The sequence below is a fragment of the Lycorma delicatula genome, chromosome 7 (genome assembly GCF_047948215.1).
Source record: "Lycorma delicatula isolate Av1 chromosome 7, ASM4794821v1, whole genome shotgun sequence".
Classification (NCBI taxonomy): domain Eukaryota; kingdom Metazoa; phylum Arthropoda; class Insecta; order Hemiptera; family Fulgoridae; genus Lycorma; species Lycorma delicatula.
Window position 1 is genome coordinate 93,539,744 of NC_134461.1, and position 21,878 is coordinate 93,561,621.

A 21,878-nucleotide genomic window follows, 5' to 3' on the forward strand; every position below is an offset into this window, starting at 1 on the left:
CCATATTTTGCTGTGGATGTCCGCACACGGCTAATTGAACTGTTTCCAAATCAATAAATGAACCTTGAACATTTGTAACAATATTATTCACAGTAAATGACAATGTTAACCAAACATAAATGTTGAAATATACTGTTTTTTTCATTCGTAACAATGTTTATCTACATATCTATTAACAATTAAAGGGTCTGTTCGCCCATACTGTATTTTACTTGTCGATTAAAAAAAATAAAATAGATAATTTTTTTCTTCAACTCCCACTAAGATTTATGGACGTGTTTAATATAAAATAAGTTTGATTTCTCACACTTTTTAAATTGCTAGGATTTTTTTCTAGAGGTTATATTTTTTATATTTTTTACTTTTTTCTTTCAAAACATTAGAAGATTTATTGATGTTGCTTATATATCAGAAAATATATGTTATAAATATATAAAAATATATGATAAGAAAATTCTCATTAGCATTTAAAAAAAATTATCCATTTAAAAAAAGGATTGCATTTGTTTAACTTTATATATATATTGATAAAATCAATTAAACCTCTTCTCTAGTAAATCTATTACGAATTATTTTAGTTAATAAATCCATTAATATTAATTAATATGAAATCAGTAATTTATTACGTTTTATTATATTGTTCGCTTTGAAGGCTCTTTAATTAATCGCTTAAAATTTCCTAATTACGAAATATTTATTAAGGCTCCAATATTCTCCCACTTAAAATGGGTACAAAAAGGATTTTAAAATCCTTATTTTGGTCCGATAAATATTAATTTATTCAGATTAAATTTTTGCATTTCTAATTTTTTATATTTACGATTAAGACGAACTTTGAAAAAATGAAGTATCATTTATAAAAAAAAAAAAAAGAAAAAAAAAAAAGACGTACTTGGATGAAATTAGAGAAATATTTCCTGATAGACATCATAATACTTCGACTTACAAGAAATAACGTTGTTATGTTTCTCTGTATCAATAAATTATTTAACAGTGTAAAAGATGTTCAAACCAATATAATTAAATATAAATTAAAAGATTTGCTTTTAAAGAAACGATAAACGAGTTTTTTTTCCAAGATAACTGTAATTAGATGAATGTGAATTTTTTCCGTGAAATCATTGAACATGTTCTTAAATGAAAATTATTTACATATTTAAAAGTAGCATTTAATTCCGTCGAAAATGGATAATTATTTTATTATCTAATTTTACTTCTTTATTTATTACCTCCACTTATCCTAACATGTAATCGTGTAACATTAAAAGCAGTTGGGCATGTGTATAACGGTTAAATTAGTTCTATTTTATTTTTACGTATTTATATAAAATAAGCAAGTTCTCTTTTATGTCGTTCCGTTCACGAGTTTTGCGCAATTCTTGTGATCTTCCCGACAAATGCCGCAGTAGTTCGTTTTCATTGTCCGTATATTATCATTGTCATTCGTGGTTTGATTTACGTGATGTATAATTTTTTTATCTTATATTGTTATTCTGAATAAAATATATGTTATTGCTTCTCTTTTATAACAATAAATTAATGGTTGCAGTGTTTAGTAGTAATAAACTGCTTTTCGTTTTTATAAAAATTTGGTTAAAGTGATTGAAATTAATTAAAAAGATTAAATAAGGAAGGAGATTAAAATAAAAATTATTTTTTAGGTTTTAAACTGGCTTTCTATTTTTTTATTTGTTAATAAATTACTTAACCCGTGTGGTATGAACATCCAAAGATATTAAAAATCTGAGATGAGTCCTGAAAATTTGAACATTAAGTTTTATACAACTTTTTTTTTGAAAAAAACTTTTCCATACAGATTTATACTTATTTTGATGCAATTAAATATTTTAAAGCTGTTCCTCGGAATAATGAATAGATGCCTTAAAAGTCTAAAGCAACAATGCAACACATGTAAATGCATACATCGAACAGCAGTACAAATGTGCATCCAAACAGCTAATCCTCACGGAATTCAGTAGGCCCCAAGAGACAGGAAATTAACCCAAGATCAGATAAATACATAATATACATCAAAAGCAAAATACTCAAATATAACGAAACAGAATTATACATCAAAACCATTACATCATAATATCAATACAACAAACTTACATCAAACTAACCAGGCACAGATACATACCCCTTATACTTACTACCTGCGGACGTCATCAGATACGCGAGTGGAGTGCCCGCGGCCTCTTCACGTCAAGGCGACCCCCACATGCACGCGGGACCCTCCTCGTCGCTCACCCTCGGACTTGTCCGTCCCCGCACCCTCCGACGCCGCCGGTTGTTTCCTGATTGCTCCCATGCTTGGAGGTCTCATCATAATTTTGGCTGGAACATCACTTCCCTGCCTAAGATGTCAAGTAGCTCTGTCCTAGATCCTTCGTATCTCGGACAATGGAAGAACACGAGGTATGGCGTTTCCTCGTCGTCGAGGCCATACTTTTGAAGGTATATGATCGATATGATATGATCAATCATAGGTGAATAATCGGTGATATGAATGATCTGGTTGTAGCTAAGAATATGAAATGGCAAATTGATCCAGGGCGTCTTCGTTTTAAAGAGTTTGTGAACTGCTATCTTCTTGAATCGAGCTTCAACAGAACGATCATATTACTAACTTTTTTACCATTATTTTAATTCTTTGATACAATCCGTTTATTTATGTAAATTTTACCTGATTTTTATTTCTCTTTAAGCTGCAATCAGTTAAAATTGTTATTAACTAAATATTTACTTAAGTAAGGCTAAAGAATATTTTTCTGAGAAAATTTTAACGAAATTCCCATTAATCGGAGCTAAAACCAAAACTGTTCCCAATTTAATGTGTAGAATATGTCATCAGAATATCCTGCCTTACTCGTTGTCCTGTCTTACTAAAAAAAGAACAAACATGCCCTGAAATGGAATTCAGACTGAATTTTGTATGCTTCAGTCAACCGTGCCGGTCTACCAGAATTCTTTCTTGTACCAAAGGTACAAGAAAAATTTGGTGAGCGTCTGTATTTAAGCGTTTATATGAATCTATAAAGCAAAATGTTTTACGCGAGTCAGTATGTAATGTTTCAACTAATATCGCAACGTATTTTTTAACCGCCTAGTACAAGAAGCGTCATCTTTACAGTTACGTGCTGATACCGTGTTTTAGATTTAAATACTTTAACCCACCGGGTTGGTCTAGTGGTTAACGCGTCTTCCCAAATCAGCTGATTTGGAAGTCGAGAGTTACAGCGTTCAAGTCCTAGTAAAGCCAGATATTTTTACATGGATTTGAATACTAGATCGTGGATACCGGTGTTCTTTGGTGGTTGGGTTTCAATTAACCACACATCTCAGGAATGGTCGAACTGAGAATGTACAAGACTACACTTCATTTACACTCATACATATCATCCTCATTCATCCTCTGAAGAATTATCTAAACGGTAGTTACCGGAGGCTAAACAGGAAAAAGAAAGAAAGAAAGATTTAAATACTTTGTAGCTAGATGCATGAGTGAACTGAGCATTATGAGATTTATTACCCGAAGAAAAATGATAGACCTCCTTCACTCACTACACAACCTCTGTCTTTAATCATAATCTCTTCTTCCCGAATAAATAATAAATAAACTCTTAGCTGTATGGGCTTCCCAAGTAATGCGTTATCCGACCGGGAGTTACTCAACAATGTTATAAGCTGTCGTACTAAGATAAACTGTATGAGGATTTGTACACAAAAAATAAATAGTTGCATATATAAATGTTAAAATACCATCAAATCTCAACAACTACCGTTTTTTTAATTTAATTTTGTACTACCTTTATGGTAATACGATATAACTAATTGTCATTAATTTTACCAAATAACTTTCTGTAGTTTATTCAGGTATTAATTAATGATATATATTTGTGAGAAAAAGTAATTTATTGAATAGCTAAAATAAGCAGTATGCTGGAATGTAGTATAATAATAACCTGGGCTAAATCGGCTGAAACTGGTCTTCAATGCACATCCTTGGAGGATACTCTGGTCGGATTTTCAGTGTCACTTTCGTGGTGTCATATCCTTGATGTCGTATCCGTGGCCGGCACTCCTGGCCGGGTCTGATCCGGCCGGAGTACCGATCACGGATATGACAATGTCGTATACGTAGACCACGGCACTCATGGTCGGGTTAAACCCGTCTGGAGTACCGATCACAGATATGAAACAATATCGTATCCGTGGTCGGCACTCCTAGTCGGGTGAAACTCGGCCGGAGTACCGACACTGATATGACAGTATTCTATTCGTTGTCACATTCGTTGTCGGCAATCCTTTTCGGGTCAAAATTGGCCGGAGTACCGATCATGCACATGAAAATCCAGGTGAAGTAGGTCCGATTAGGTGATGGTGTGTCGGTCGGCCCGGTTGGTGTGCTGGTCGGCGAGGTTTGTGTGACTGTCCTCTTTAAGTTCTGAAAATAAACCAAAAACATACAAGGTAGTTTTTATTTCCTATTATGGTAAAAACGGTACGTTTCAGTCTCGATGGTATTTTAACATTTCAGACTGCTTATGTATTAGACATTTAATAACATATATATAAAAAAAAAGGTTTAGGAAAATATTTAATTACTTATTTTTTATGTACGGACCCTCCATATATTTAATCAAATTAATATATGGCCTTGGTTTAGTAAAATAAAAGTTAGTTGTAATTGGTTGGATCTGTGAAAAGCTGCAGAAGGGAACAAACAAATTATTTACATTACCAGTTCTCCGATGGACATAGTCGGTAAAAAATAGGAATGCCTATATACATATACACAAAGACACACACTTTTTTCCTTTTTGTACCGTTATTAAATATTCTTTCTGTAATCAATGAAATTTTTAATTCCATTGTTAATGGAAGAAATGTTCAATAACATCGTTTTTTTCACTATCAGTTATACATTTTTCATCTGAAAAAAAAAAAACAAAGAAACCATTAAAATAGTGCAGTATATTGTATAACTAATTAAATCTAAGATCATATAAAAAATAAATATTACCCAGATACATTTCTTACAATGTAAACAAAATTAAAATATTTAAAAGTATTAGTTATAAAATATTATTCAGTAGCCTTTGTTTATATTCAGTGATAAAATGCTAACTATTCGAATTCATTATTTATTTTTATATCTCAATTTTTTGCTATCCGATGTAGCTCACGCGTGTAAAATATTTAAAAATACAACCTTTATAGTATAATATTTTATGCTATGTAAATTTGTTATTTTTACGCTATCCGAGCTGGTCGCAATTGTGCTTCTCACTTTCGCTGCTTGACCGGATCTGGGAGGCATGACCGTGATCTTTTTTTGCCGACTTGAGCGGAGTGCAGATGAGGAGTGCTTATTTTCTTTCCCGGTAATGGAAATCGGGTTGCAGTGAGCTTCCTCTGCCGAAATCTTGCACCGTTCAGCGGGAGTCGTCACTTCAGCCCTTGACAGGGATTGTTACTTATTTCTGTGTGAGAGCGATGGAATGAGATCATTTTACATGAAACTCCGGCTTGTTTTAAAATATGTAGAACGCGGCTGTCTGGGGGAAACCCAGTTAAGATCAATGATCTGGGGCATATCCAACCTACTCACCGACCGCTACCTTGCTACATACTGACTGGCGTCATTTAATTCTTTAAAGAAAACTAACTTGCACGAGGGTCCTCATACAACCTCATCTTGGAGAGCCTTTGGATTTACAAGCGAAGCGAAGGAAGAGCGTTGAGTTTTATGATATTGAAAAGAGAGACGAGCTAAGTTTTGACCATACGTGGTGAATCGCTGCCGAAATATTTGATGATAAAGAGGAAATACGGAGATTTTACTAAGTTCAGTCCTTTTGTGATTGCTGCAGGAGAATCTGTTAAGGAAGCAATGGAGATTGCTGTGGGACTGTTTATTGTAACCATCAACAATCTATAATCACCACGGCTACTCAAAGCCAAGAAACAGGACTTATTGATATTGAAGATGTACCGCATGGTACAATATTTCCAAGGGAGAAGTTGTGTGCAGGGATTACGAAGGGAATTTTTGTGTGCATGTCTGAACAAACGAAACAAACAAACTGAACAAACGAAGAAACAAAAGTTGAGCCTCCGCGTCGCATGTCTTGAGTTTAACAAACCCAAATGTCCCAAAAAGGTAAAAACTGATTTCTCAGACTAGATATTCGTTCATTCATCCCGACTTCATTACGGTGCTTTGGATGTCAGAAATTCGGACAAACAGCGGTGCGATGCACTATGAAACAAATCTTTCCCTGTGGTGATCTATCACAACCGGATGACCCGTGCAGTTTACCGGTTTGTGTCAACTGTCATGAGCATCACTCTACGAGATTGCGATTTGTTTTAAGATATCTTATATCTGAGTTTTCTCGACATCAAAACCTTTAGAGTTTTTCTTTTTCGTTGACATTTATCACTTCAACTTTTTCTAGATTTTGAGATATTTTAAGATATGGTAACGATGGTTGTAAAGATTTTTATAAAATAAATTTTGTGAACAAATTTGAACGTACAGTAGAGTATGTATAGAAAATACTACAAAAAAAAATACATTACTATAACGAAACAAAAATATTACACATTTTTTTATTTACAGTATCCATTTGCGCAGCAACTAATGACGATTCACGCCGGATAACGATTAAAATCCTAACTTCACGTGTAGTCATGAAGTAGTGTAATTCACAATAGATAAACAAATTAGTCGCACTAAAATTAAAATAAAAAAAAGGAAAATTACAATTTTTATTCCTGTTGTCCGTTTTCAAGAACTGATTGAATAGTTTTTATCGATAAATTTATTGTCAGCGTCCGTTATTTAGAAGATCCATTATTCAGAAGTATTTTATACATAATTACCACAATAAAACTGCTGGGGAATCTAAAAGTATCCGTTATTAGGAGAAATCCGTTATTGTAAAGTTTCACTCCATATTCATAATTAATTTTTTTACTATTTAACACTATATATAAATTTATATTAACGATAAAAGTTTTTGTAAACTAATAAAGATAAAACTAAATTTTAGCGTACCTTATTTTTAATCCAGTCTTTAAAATATAAAATATTGAAAAAATTTAAAATAACTATACGCCTCTATTCACTGTTATTCAGTTTTTGTTTGAGTTTATTTTCAATATTTCTCCAACTATGCACGTATGTCTTATAGTTTAAAAATTTGATAATGAATGTGAATTTTTTATTCATAATTTTTCAGTGATTGCTATGAAACAGAATTTATAATAATTCTATTGTTGCTTTAATTTTTAACTTCAAATTAAATTTTTTACTTCAGTTTTTATTATTTTTATTTGTATTCACACTAAGCATTTAAGAACTTGCCCTTGATGACTTGTTAATAATGTAGTCCAATACTGAAAACTTCGAACTAGATCAGTTACCAAAGATGTCTTAATATAACCATTTTAAAATGGTCATTTTTTTTTTGTAAAAAATAGTTTAAAATGTTAATTTGGGTAAATTTTTGTGGTTACCGTATACATTTTTCTAAATACATCATATAAAATATCAAATCACTCTATCATTGTATAAGAGTAGATGATTATTGTAAAAGTGATTATCTTTATTAGCCTTCACCTAACCAGAAAAAGTTTTTTTTTGTCATTTATCCGTAATGATGTAAAATATCTACAGTATTTATACTTATTTTCAATTCTGAATATAACCAACAAAACTGCATTGAAAAAATTTATTAAGATATACAATGAACAGAATTGTTTTAATTTATATATTTAAATGTATATATATATATATATATATATATATATATAATTTTTTTAAAAGCAGTTCGAAAATAAGAACAAAATTTGTATTCAGTAAGTTAGGTTCCGTGGTTAATCCAGCTCCTTTTATTTTGATATCACTTTATTAAGTTTTATTTATAGTATACATAATTATATTGGAAATTATTCTCTTAATTCATGTAACTTGCATAATATAATCTGACTCGGCTAATTTGCTCAGCTGAAGTTTTATTTTAATAATATTAATAAATAATCTTACTTATTATGTATCGTATTTATTGTAATTATCTCATATGATTCTTTAAAAATAGGCCAAGTTTTCTGTATGTTCGTTTCTTCATTATAAACAAAATGTTCTTTGTGTCTTTATTACTAATTACCATATTTTTCACGTTGTTTTACTGCTGACATCCTTGAAAACGCTCCATTTAGTTATTAATTCAATTTCGTATCCGTTTCGAATTCCAGTTTAATTAAAGCTTAAACGCACAATTAGTTATCGAAACACTACTTGTCATTCATTAAATCCATATTGAGATCATACCTAATGAAATAACCTAATTCAAAAAGCTAAAAAGAGTGACAAAAAAATTAACTTTTTTTTTAAGGTAATTTTACAAAACCCATGTAATGTAATAGTCTACGTAACATTATGGCTACATGGCGACGAAAATGAAAAATCTTGATCATGGCCTTCACTACAAAACCGGAAAAGGTTACCGTGATTTGATGGTTGACGTGAAAAAATATGGTATTCACTCAATAATGGAAATTTGCTGTGTTGGTAGTTTTAAAAACTTTTTAAGAATTGTTATTTCTGATTGTGAATTGTTAATGAAAATGACTGGACCGAAAATAACGAAATAACAATATTAAAAAAAAACTATTAGTAATTATTGCATTGAGAATTTATTTTCATATTTCTCATCTGATTGATTTCTTGCTAATTTTCATCCGTTCACACGAGTTTACTAAGAATGGCGTTGAGTATTTTTATCTTTGATGAATAATAGCGTACAAACCACTTTTATTTTAAATCTTCTGTACCAGGTCCATTCATATGTTTCTTAGCTTCTCTTTGAAATTTGCCTGTCAGACATCGCATCTTCTTTTGAACTTTAGCGGTATTTGTGCCCATTTCTCTACCGATTTTACTCCATACGTTTTGTTTTTTAATTCCCACTTTATATTCCGAACAGATACAGGTTTTCTGTAAACAGTTCTATTAATTTTACTGTCATCTTCGTTTCATTTTGTTTCTAATGAAACAAAATGGATGAATTTTTAACATTCACAGATTCCCTCACAATTTAACTAAAAAATGTATCTGTATAAACAATACGGGTAAATATTTTTTTACGTAAACGACGGCATTTAATGACAGCTAGTGGATGAATGAATGCGATGTGCAATGATCATTTTAATAGAAATGTTTTTAAATATCCTCTAACATTGCTATTGGTAAATGTTTGCAACATATTTTTGCTCTTTACAATTAACTTGTAGACAACAAGATTTTTGCCATAAAAAAGACAAATTTGCTATCATTTTGTAATACATTGTATAGATTTATACAGGATCTGGGGGGATGGTATGCCTCTCCTTCGTTTTTAAGTGCAACAGGAGCCTGAGGACTCTCCAACCATGTAAATTGAAACCAATATTTGTTTCGGTTCCGCCTGGCAACTGATGAGTTGTGCATCTGCGGGGAGGTCCAGTCGAACGAAGACATGATGTTCGACTGCCCAGCTCTTATGGCGGGGGTAGGAGAACTCAGGCCACCCTGGAACTTAGAGGTCAAGGGGACAATTGGCTACTCACAAGCGGCGAGTCAATGTGGCGAGAGCCGCATTGTTGGACTGTGTGGGAGTTCCTTGATGCGGTTGCTTTGTTTAACCGACATCAGTAGTTTACCTAAAGGAAAAGACTTCTACCACGCTACTGTAGGAAGCTAACCGAGAGATGTGGCTAGCTACCAGCCAGATTAGGGCTCCAAGCGCTTTAATGGTGGACAGGTACTTGCTGGCATTTAACAGTCTAGGCATAGCAGCGAATTGATGTCTTTGACGAGATAAATTTAATTATTGGTACTCATATATGATTTAGTAGTTGACGGGGTGCGCCTACCCATTTTAGTGATATATGACAAGTGAGCGGTCGGACTCGCAAGCGAGTGTTGTATGGTACCACGCTTATTCCGCTTACGCTTTTAGGTTAGCTGTAGGAGCTAGTTAGGACACTGGTCGCTAAACTGTTTCGAGGCTCAGTAGCTGTTTGTGGCACAGACATTCGGTCTTATGCTTTAGGACGACCGAATGGGGTGATGGCGGGAGAAATGCCACGTAAAAAAATCATTTTGTAATAATAGGAGTTGATTTTAGTTATATAATGTACTGTTAGTAGCATAACACTTAGTAACTTGGTACGCTACGAGGGTCGTTCTATACTTAAAGAGACAAATGTCAAGGAAAACTGTTTCGTAGAATAAATTGTACTGACTGATGTTCAAACTGGCACCCCTGAAAGTATGAACTGTTCGAAAATTCTTTTCGAACAGTTCATATAACCTCTGTTTTTTTCAAAATGTTGGCTCCGTTTTAAGGTGGGAGAACAGCATGCTATGATAAGATTTCTATTTTGTGAATGTATAAAACCGGTGAAAATTCACTCGCATATGTTATAACATTATGGTAAAAAGTGTATTACCAAAATTGGAAGTTTCGAATGCATTTGTTTTTTTTAGATTGTACGTAACTTCCATGAACGAGACAAGGATGACATCAAGGTGAACAATTAATTATTTTTTTACTGAAATAAGAACGCTCACACAAAGGCTGGACAAGTACCTGAATGTATGTCGAACAGTAGGGTTAGTTACACTGTCATTAAGTAAATAATATTTTTCCTACAGTCGCTGATCTTTTTAATTTTTGAACAACTGTCACACCATCTTGATTTAAATCCAATCGCGATGGTATTGTCAGAGGTAAAACGACGTGTTGCGAACTACAAAACAACGTTTAAGATGTCAGAAGTTCAGAGACTGTGTGAAAATAAAAAGAATTCGATGAGCGACGAACACTGGAAACCTTACTGTGAAAGGGTTAAAAAAATCGAAGGTGAATATTGGAGCCGAGAATCGTTAGTAGATTCTCTGACAGAGTCTTTCATTGGCTCTTTGTGTAGCGAGTGATAATAGTGACAATTAGACTGAAGATAGTGATGTCAGTGAGGAGAGCGTTCTAGTTTAGGAATTAAACGGATATTAATTTTCCAGTAAGTAATTACAGTTTCAATAATAACCATCTGTCCAATATTTACCGTGGTATTAGTAATAGATAATATTTTGTCATCCGTTATTACATTTTACAATGTTCAATACAGAACTCGCCGACTTTATTTCATTTCAAAATTGTTGCATTCGTTTATTAAAAATACAACAGTTATTTAGTAAAGGGGATTACTAAGAGCGAGGAACATGTTTTTACGTTGGGTAGTAATTTTCGCCACTTTAATTTTGCCGTTACTTGGCGGTAACTATACTTGTAGTAGTGTTTCTGAAGTGGTGCATGTGAAAATTTGATGAAGATTGGTGGAGTCGTTCGTCACTTATGCTCAATTAAGAATCGACAACCGATAACATAACTTCAATTTGAAGTTACGTTGACTGCATTTTTTTTTTTTCATACCCGCTTATGCAGTGAGTCACAATAGTGAGCGACTTGAAAGTTGATGTTATTTTGTGGGGTCTGCACGTTAATTGAACGTATGTAGTTGGCTTGTACTCTGAAAATCAGTGCATTTCTGACTACGAAATAGTGAGGGCACCGGAAACGAAAGGCGATTCTTGCGTAGGACTGCGCAAGAGTTTTTTTTGTCTTTGGATCGTAATAACCTTTTACATTGTTTCCTCATTAAATTTAAAACAAAACCGTAAAAAATAATCAACAGTGAAATAATGATGCTTTACTAATCTATTTAAATTTCATCGTTCTATTCGATAATACTATTATTCAAATTATGTGAAGCAATTCGTAAACTTTCTGGTTTAAAAACTCAACATTCTTAATAATATATTAGTGCTAAATTATAAAATTTAAAAGTATTTGTTGTTTTTGATGATCCGCGGGCTTATTATTACCAAAAAGGTAGAATGATCAAACAAGAAACAAACTGTTGACACATTCTCTTGTTTTAGGTATACTGTAAGATATTTTATTCATCAAAACTCTTTATAGATTCATTTTTGTGTGAAATACACGGAGCAGAAAATTATATAATTTCTCTAACCCGGAAATCGATATATTAATCTTCTGAAATACTGTACGACATAATGTTTTATAAAAAGTTTATAACTTAAATCGATTAGAGAGCAATTTTCAATATCCGCCGATCTATGTGATGGAGTGGTAGCTTCTCAGCCTTTCATCCGGAAGTGCCTGGGTTCGAATCCGTCAGGCATAGCATTTTTCATGCGCTACAAAGATTTCATTTCCAAATCCACGGTTAAACTTCAAGGTTGTGGGGCGAAATTATAAACGCAAATGTCTGATAAGTTTTCATGATAACTCAAACTTTGTTTAAATGTATTGAAATTGTATTTAATCATTTTATTCACAACTCAGTCTCCCCTCCCCATTAAAAAAGAGCAAAAAAAAAAGAAACAGTTTGTTGTGAATAAACAAATTAATAAAAAGAATTTCCAGGGATTCATTTTAAATGTGTTTAAAAGACATCTATAAATATATATTTTTTTAATTTATCAATTGATATTCAAATTAATTTTAATTTTGGTTTTTGATGAATAAAGTTTTTGTGGTTTCCTTACTTACTTGTATTTATTACATACTAGTGGATCCGGCAATGCTTGGCTATTGCAAGAATGTGAACCACATTCAAACCTCATCAATCTCACTACTATATAAATCATAAAGAAAAAAACGTGTAGATAAATAACCTAAAACTTCTTGTACTAAATTTATTGTCGTCGTATACATCGAGAGATATCTTCTGTGTCGATCTTTGTTCATGTCTATATAGACTTCCTCCGACAGTTATTATGTGATCAAATATTATATTATTAAATAATGCGAAACTAATAATATGTAAATACTCCGAGGGCAAATAATAATAAATTGTGAAATTTTCAGCGAAATCGGTTAAGTAGTTTTTGAGTTATTAGAGTACACACAAAACCAAGATGTGTTTTTTTTGGGTAAATTATTGATCTAATTTTTTTGGCCAAGAGAAAAATTATTCATTTTTTCCATTTATTGACTGATGACTGTTTGTTATATTTTTAAAATGCACAGGTTGATCTGTTTAGGTGATTTTATTTCATTCACTATTTCTGCCGAATCTTGCATAATATTTTAAGTGTTCTAGGTATTGTAGTATAATGTGGTGATTGTATACTTCTTCAAAACCTTTTTCATATGATGTTAGTTATTGTAAATATATTAAAGTAAGAGAAAATGCCATAAAAATTAAAATTAAATATTATGAAATGAATTTCGGAATTTTCAATTTATGTGAAGAATGTTTGTTCAGAAAGCAGAAGTGAGACTAAAATACTTCCCTGTGGCACTCCAGTACGAATTTAGGTTTTTTCCTGTGAATATTTTATAATAATAAAGTATTTTTCATATGTAATATTATTGAAGGTTATATTTCCGCTTAGCCTCCGGAACCACCATAACGTATTAATGATTTGTATGAATATAAATGAACTGTAGTCTTGTACAGTCTCAGGTCTACTATTCCTGAGATGTATGGTTAATTGAAACCCAACCACAAAAGAACAGTCCTCAAAGACTGCCAACAGGACCCTAGGTGCTTATTCTGCAAATCACATGGTCATGCCCCTGATGGTCCGGGATGTAAGATGGCTTAATCGGGATCTGGAACGGCTTTGCGTAGGAACATCGTGTAGTTTCTGAGGGACAGCTCCATCCGGGTGGTGGTGGGAGGCCTCGGTCTCCCGCTTTTCTTTTTTCTTTTGGAGCTTTGTCAGTTAAAGGAATGCGTATCAACTTTCATTTAACTTTTTTTTTCTCTGTTGAATGTTTTCCACATTTTTTCATTCTTTCTGTGTTTTTCTTATTCTTTCTTGTGTCCATTTTTCTCTTAATTTTTTTTAAGGGTATCTATTCCTGAATCTTTTTATGTTTTTGATAATTTTTCCCTATTTTAAATATCGTTTTCGGTTATTTATTTTTCTTTTAAATCTTTAGCTGTGTCTGAAAACCATTTAAGTTCTACAGTTTTACTTTCGAAGAGGTTTTTTTCTTTAATCTATTATTATTCATTCTACAAAGGTGTTGCAACAATTGGGATTTTTTCCATTTTATTATTGTATTAGAGAATGTCAGTTGATTTAGTTTTTCACTGGGTTTTATTTTCTAGCCTTCTTAGGTTTTTGTAGGTCGAAAGATTTTTCTTTCGTACTTCTTTATTTTTCCTACTAAACTTTTATTACGAGGAGATAAACATTCAGAGGTAAATATACGTTTTGTTTTTAACGCTATATTATCCTCGTAATGTCTTAATTTTAAATTCTCGGTAACGATTTTTTGTTATAAAAGTTTTAATTAACGTACAAGCTGAATGAAATTTTATTATTATTTCTTCTCTAGTCTATTTTGTTCTGTTATTTCATCAAGTTATTTGAATTTATTGATTTTTTTCTATTTCTCTTACTTCTGATTACAAAAGTTTTTTGCGACTTTAAAAGTCAGTCATATATTTTGATTTTTTTTCGCTGGAAATCTTTAGGCCTGTACTGATATAATTTGTTTAGTTTGATCCATTCATGGTCAAATCATTTAAATCTATGACACCTTCAGTGTTACTCTCTATGACGGTTGACGATGTAATTTTAAAACGTAAATTTCTGATTGACAAGAATCAACAAAATATTCGTCGTAAAAATATACTAAATGAATAGAAACAACAGAAATCCTACACACTTTTTGAGCGGATTCTGAATACAATAATTAAATAATATTAAAAAGTTGAAGCTAAGGCGAGAACATTAGCACTAGTTGTTGAAGTTAATCTTAAAGATCACATAATATAAAATTTGATTTGTCGTTAAATAGTTTTTATTTTTAATATTTACTCATCTATTTGATTCCCTAATTGTTCTACTTAAAAAAAAAAACTTAAGTGTTTTTATTACAAAAAGTGACTTGTGTGACATGAGTAAAATAAGTTACGTACTTTATTCTCCAATAGTTACATAGTTATTGTTTTTCGAATAATCAGATTGAATTCTTTATTGATTATTAAAGTCGATTCAGCAATTTTTAAGTTAATAGAGCACAAACAAAAATATACGCAACTTAATTCTAAGGCAAGATTGCTGGAGTAGTCTAGTAAAAAGTATTAAATTAATTTAATTACAATGTTTATTTTGTTGGTCTTTTATACGTACCGCTGATATTAAATCCAGATCTTCACCATATGATTTTTTTGTATGTTCGGTAAACCGAATAATAAAAATTACCAATTGCATTGGATAACAGTTTAGTTTTTGTAAATTTTATCACTTTTTAATTACAGAGTAATATATTTAATTTTGGTTGTCTTTTAATATAATTATTTCAAAATTGTGTTACGGATATCTTGTTCATAGTTATTCGAATATTATAGTTCTGACGGAGTAAAAATATAGTGATTTTTTGTTTACAAATAAAGAAATAAAATTAAATGTAATTTTTCTTACAAAATAAGTAAGTTTATTTGTCAATTAAATACATATCTATAAAAAAAAGTACTTACAAATTTGGTAAAAAATCAGGTATACAAGAGTGTAATTATATTACAAAAGATGCGGGCAGTAATGATATATTACAGATGAGATTAATGATATGCGTAGGCTGGGGCGGCGTATTTAGCGTATGCTACTGGAGCAGCGTATTTCACTGGAACTGCGTATGCTTTTGGAGCGTAAGCTACTGGATGGTGTCCGACTTCTTTGTGTACGATGGCGTTGAATCCGTTGTGTGGATCGGCTGTGTATTCGACGGTTCTCTTGCTACCGTCTGGTTCGACAAGGCTGTAAGTTCCCTTTACTACATCACCGTCCCTTGATTCGTGTTGGCTCTTGATATCTCCGGTGTGGTGGTCTTGTACGTCGTATTCGAAAGCGTATTGCGGATGAGGGTCGTATTCGTCATAATGTACGGCTTTTGGTGCGTATGCTATCGGTGCAGCGTATTTAGCGACCGGTGCGGCGTATGCGATCGGTGCGGCGTATTTAGGTGCTGCGTATGCGTATTTTGGTGCGGCATATGCGATTGGGGCTACATATTTTGGTGAAGCGTAAGCGATTGGTGCGTGATATGCTGGTGCGGCGTATGATGATATTATTCCTGCTCTGGCTACTGCTAAAACAGCGGCGAACACGAACAACTGTAAACATAATTTTCATAAGTATTTTATTACACAGTTACACTTACTTGTGTTTAACATTAATAATAAATTTAATTTTATTATAAGGTCTTGGCGAATTAACTATTAATTATATGAAAATCATTCATTATTTCTTGTAATGAAGTTGATTCGTCTGGGCAAGGAAAAAGAATCTGATGTGGACACCATATGAATTCCTTGTACGCCTATCAAATTACATATACACATATTTTTAAAATGAAAAGTACACAAAAATAAAATATATTTTAAATTAAATTAAAAAAATACATATTTAAAAGAAAGGAGATGAAGTCTGATTTGAACCAATGTGCTCTCCCCCTACAAGATTTATATTGTAGAATTTTTAACGATACAAATACAAAGTACAAGAGTATTTCTCACTTTCTTTTCGTTATTCAAAAAGGGAGTGAAACAACGATATAACTTATTCTCGTTGCATTCCAACACACACAAACATAGAGAGAGAGAGAAGAAACCTGTAGAATGGAAGAATGGATAAGCTATCCAAGGAAGGGAATAAAGTGTTAATGAAGTTCAGAGACCACAGATCAGTAAAGATATACATTATATATCTTTTTTTTTCGTGATGATATCACCACATAAACTTAAATCATGGTCTCATAATTTTTTTTTTTTTAACCCACCAGGTTGGTCTAATGGTGAGCGCGTCTTCCCAAATCAGCTGATTTGGAAGTTGAGAGTTCCAGCATTCAAGTCTTAGTAAAGTTAGTTATTTTTACACGGATTTGAATACTAAATCGTGGATACCGGTGTTCTTTGGTGGTTGGGTTTCAGTTAATCACACATCTCAGGAATGGTCGAACTGAGACTATACAAGACTACACTTCATTTAAATACATACATATCATCCTCACTCATCCTCTGAAGTATTATCTGATAGTTATTACCGGAAGCTAAATACAGGAAAAAGAAAGACTATATATTAAAACATCCAGATTTAATTAATTTGGTTATATAGAAATGAGTAGAAGGTAAAAATCGTAAAAAAGATAAAAATAAAACATTTTGTTGTTTGCTTTAATTCTTTTTCTTTACGGTCTTCTCTTTTCTTGTGATTTTATTAAATAATATTAATAATGACTTTTATTTGTGTTCGATCTGTAATAAAAATATATCACTCAATTTTTTTTAATAAAGTGGTATTTGACTCGCACTTTGTACTGTCTCTTGTTTTCTTCTTTTTTTTTATACATTAACTTTATCCGTTTGTTTCTTTTTCTTATACTAAAACAAAGATAATTAAATATTGCACATGCCGTACACTCCATGACCACATAGTTAGTTAATAATAACTATAGTGTCGAACAAAGTGGATAACTATAAAAATTAGAACAGTGTTTAGAATTGGAGGAAATATCATTTCTAACGTAAAATAATAAAAGTTGAGCAAATGTAATTTTATTTTGTATCTAGCCATAATTAGTTTGTTTGTTAATACTTTTTTTCACTATAATAAAAATAATGGTCACGTGTTTTATTTAATATTTTTATATCGTGTTACGTGATTTACTTTTCCATATTAGGTTAAAATTAATTTCCGGATAGTGTAATTTTTTCTAGTTTTGTTTTTATTACTTGACCTGAGAATTGATCTCACTCAAATTGCTTAAATAAAAGCATTCAAAATAGTATAATTCTAAACCATCAAAAATCTTTAATTAACCGTATATTATTTGTAATACTTAATTTTTTTTAATCTTTGACTCAAATATTTTCTCAAAAGTATAATCTGTATTCAATTTGATTTTAATTAAAAAGCATGGAGTGAAATAAAGTACCGATTTTTTACCAGGAAGTTAAAGGATTTGGTAGTTACATAAAAATGCCAAAAAAAGAAAATAGTGATCATTCTTTTTTTTTTTAATAAAAAAGCTTATTTAGGAGCAAGTAAGACTTTATGTAATGGACCTCTATGAATAATTCCATCTTCAATTCTATGCAGATAATGAAATCAAAACACATTCTGTCAAACTTAAACTTTTTAATTCGATCATTTTTGTTCTACATCGTTTCATTTTTTTTTTTCAATATAATTTTTATTAACTCCATATAAATTTTCAACTATATGCAAAAAATGAAATCAAAGCATGTTCTTTCAAGCTTAAACTTTCATTCCATCATTTTCTTACTACATGAAGTTTCTTTTATATTTCAATATAAGGAACTTTTTGCTACATACAACTCTACGCCTAAACATATTTGTATTGAATTGATGTTTATTCCAAACCATTTATCTACTAGATCTCAACTAAAGAGTGGTTACGAATAAAGTGTATCACAACTTACTTTTAAATACTATTTTTAATAGTGTTGCGTATCTTATGAATTCATCCTGTACAATTCATTGCAGGATAAAAACAATATATATCGTATTAAAATGGAATTTCTCTAGAAAAATTGGAATCGAGCAAGTAACCCAAATCGTTACTCGATTTATTTTTAATGCAAAACACACTTTGACTATACTTGACCGGTCCGCCGAAAGAGATTGACATGTAAAGTATTATAGTATAGTATATGTTTACAATTCTTGTATATAATTTTATTAATAAAAATGCCTTATTTTGAAATTATAAAGAAACTTTATGTAATAGGAAAATTATCGAAAAATGAGAATAAAATTTAGGTATACCATTTTTTTTTTGTGGTGGGGTGGGACCGGAGGATGCCTATGAGTCGCCGGACAGAATATAGTCTTTAGAAAAGATATACTTTAAAAAATTGTACCATTCGTTTTTTAATTATTTGATTACTTTTTAAATCAATTAAATAATTATTAATTAGGCGTGAAATGAGTAGAATTTGTCCCCTAGAAGAATTTTCGTTGCTGATTATTACGGCCCTTTCATCAGTTAAACAGTGTCATTTACCACTCCCCAATAACATGAAGATGCCGTTTATTATCCCTGTTAAACATTTTTCTGGAAGCATAATTTCACTTATTACCAAAATTATTATTTTTAATTAATAAAATAATATTAAATAATAAATTCTTTCTTTTTTATTTTGAAAAATATATCTCTAAAATTAATATTAAAAGTAAATTTACCATATTAAGGGTGACTTAATGAAATTACTTTATTTAGGGAAAGACACACCTTTTTTCATAATAAAATCTGGCAAAAATGGGAAAAGTGTATTCTATGAAGAAAATTTTTCATACTATTTAAAATGGTCAGATATTTTATTTCAATCTTTTACAATATTCTGATTGTAAATTTTACTACTTTTAGAGTGTAATAAAGTATTTAACCTTTTTTTTTTGTTAGTTATTTAGTGGACAGGTAGATATTTTATTAAAGATTTCCGATCTCTGTGGCTGAATGGTAGCGACTCAGTTTTTCTTCCGGGGATAATTTTTCTTTTAATAAATGTTATACCTTTATATGTGTTTTGCTCAGTGATGTATAATTTTACCTGTGTTTGATATGAATGATGATATCTTTATCACTTGTTATAAATTCGCTTGATAACATTTCTCTTTTGATCATCAATATACTTTAAGTTACTTTCCCGCATAGTTACTCCTAATGCTACTGCCATTATATGTAATAAATGTTATCTTATTTCTATTTATAACTGTTTTTTTTTTTAATTCTTCAGATGTATTTTATTTAATTAAAAATTATTAATATTATTAAAATAATAAATATTGTTGAAAAAATAGTATATTTAAAAAAAATGTGTATTTTATTTTTATAATTTTTATTTTACTTTTACTTTTTTGATAGAATTATGTAACATAATATTAATTAGCTAACGTTTGTAATTGGGCCTGCAGGATGGTATGTATCCGTTAATTTTTATACTTTTTCAAAAATTTTGTAACTAAATTTTCTAAACTAATTGCTCGGTTGATACCATAAGTAAAAAAATACACTAAGCTTACATAGAATAACAAGTAGCCGTTTTTTATTATGATAATATATACAGTACTTTTATTTTTTGAATCATAATCAAACATGTAACATCTTAAAAATTATAAAACAATAATTAGTTTCAACTAATCCGTTTCTATTCTTTCATAATCGGGTGTTTCTGTTTCTGATTGGTTAATTCTCATAAGACATTGATATTACATAGGTATGAAAACCATGTAGCCAGGACAGAACTTCATTCCGTGTAACTCATTAAAATGAAAAATATTTTTTTTAATAAACGATTTATTAAACTTTTCTTTTTTATTATTAAGCTTTAAAATTTTTAAAATAATAGTTTTTCTGTCTTGCAGAGAAGTTTGTTATATTTGACAGAATTAATATTAATAAATGCTTTGCATATTTACAGTATATCAGAATACATGATAAATTTGCATAGTAATTTTTAGTTACTGTTTTCAGTGGCATCGTTGTACTACTTAATTTGTAAAATAATAACAACAAGAAAATTTTAATTTATATATTTTAATAAAAATAAATTTGTAAATTTGAGCAACCGTTACGAAACGTTATTATGATTAGACCTTCTGTGTCATATGATAATTATTTATTTTTTTGTGTTACACATTTATAATAACTCACTTTGTTATTTCCCTTTAATATGAAAAAAAGAAATATAAAAAAATAATAAATAAAAAGCAAATTGCAATTTGATAAGTGAAAAACTGATTTTTTTTTTGTACAATATTCATGTTTACAATTTTTATAACCAATTTTGTTTTTCAATTGAAAACGAAGTTAGTTTTTAGTTTAATAGAACAAGTTATTGTAACTTGAAAATATAACTTTTTCAAAGACTTTAAGCTGTTTTTTTTTTTTTTTTTTTTTTTTTTTTTTATTTAACAAGCCATTGTAAGAGTGAATTTACTAGAGCGAAAGCGGTTCTTTTATAAGAATCCTGACTTAAATTTCCTGTGTCCTACTACAAAGTAGTAATCCAGTACGTTTTACACAATTTTTGTTAGTTTTGGACTACTCTGTAAATTTTTAGAAAATGGATCTGATATTTGTTTATTTTTATTTTAAATATATAATATTTAAAGTTTAATATTTACAGTTGCTTTTAAAATCGTATTTATTTAAATAAAACTTTTGAAAATTATAATTAATTTTTTTTTTTGTTTTACTCATGTAATTAATCGTGTTAATTACATTTTAAAAATTATTAAAAATTAACATGCATAACGTACACGACTAATAATTCTTGTTTGAACTTGGTTTAATTTTTTTTATGTATTGGTAATGAACTTATAAATCAAAATTAACATACCTGTAATGCCATCCTGTATTTGAAAATATATTGGATGTTCAGTAGAATGAATAATGTTATAATGAATGTACATAGATGGGGCGGTCAAGTCTTATATACAGTTTTGTATGTATGTATGTCTTCACCGCACGCCTCCCCCCACACACAAAGGTGGTGAAATAACCTCCACTCTCCACCCCGCCTTATTATACTCAAGCAGTTATGGTCGGTCCATCATGTTCATGACCGTCCGTGGCTACGTATTACGTATTACATGCAACATTAAACGGGTGGGGGAGAGAAAAAGAACGGATGACAGTTAAGAGGGGCAGGAGATGTGTCCTTTCACTCTCTTGATATCAGTAGATAATATTCTTTCGCATGTTTATCGGTACTTCAAAAATATGTGTTAACAGCTAAGGGTTTCCCTTTTTTAA

The 21,878-nt window shown here is 30.6% G+C and overlaps 1 protein-coding gene across 1 annotated transcript in view; it reads right to left on the reverse strand.

The window, feature by feature from the left end:
• The window catches only part of LOC142328343 (uncharacterized), a 64,375-nt gene extending 42,867 nt beyond the window's left edge, over positions 1–21,508 (reverse strand). Inside the window, exons 1-2 of the mRNA XM_075372049.1 lie at positions 21,463–21,508; positions 15,663–16,212 (exon numbers count right to left, since the gene is read on the reverse strand). Of these exons, the coding sequence (XP_075228164.1) occupies positions 15,663–16,212; positions 21,463–21,474 (562 nt within the window). The 5' untranslated portion in view covers positions 21,475–21,508. The remainder of the gene's footprint in view (positions 1–15,662; positions 16,213–21,462) is intronic.
• Positions 21,509–21,878: the final 370 nt, after the last annotated feature.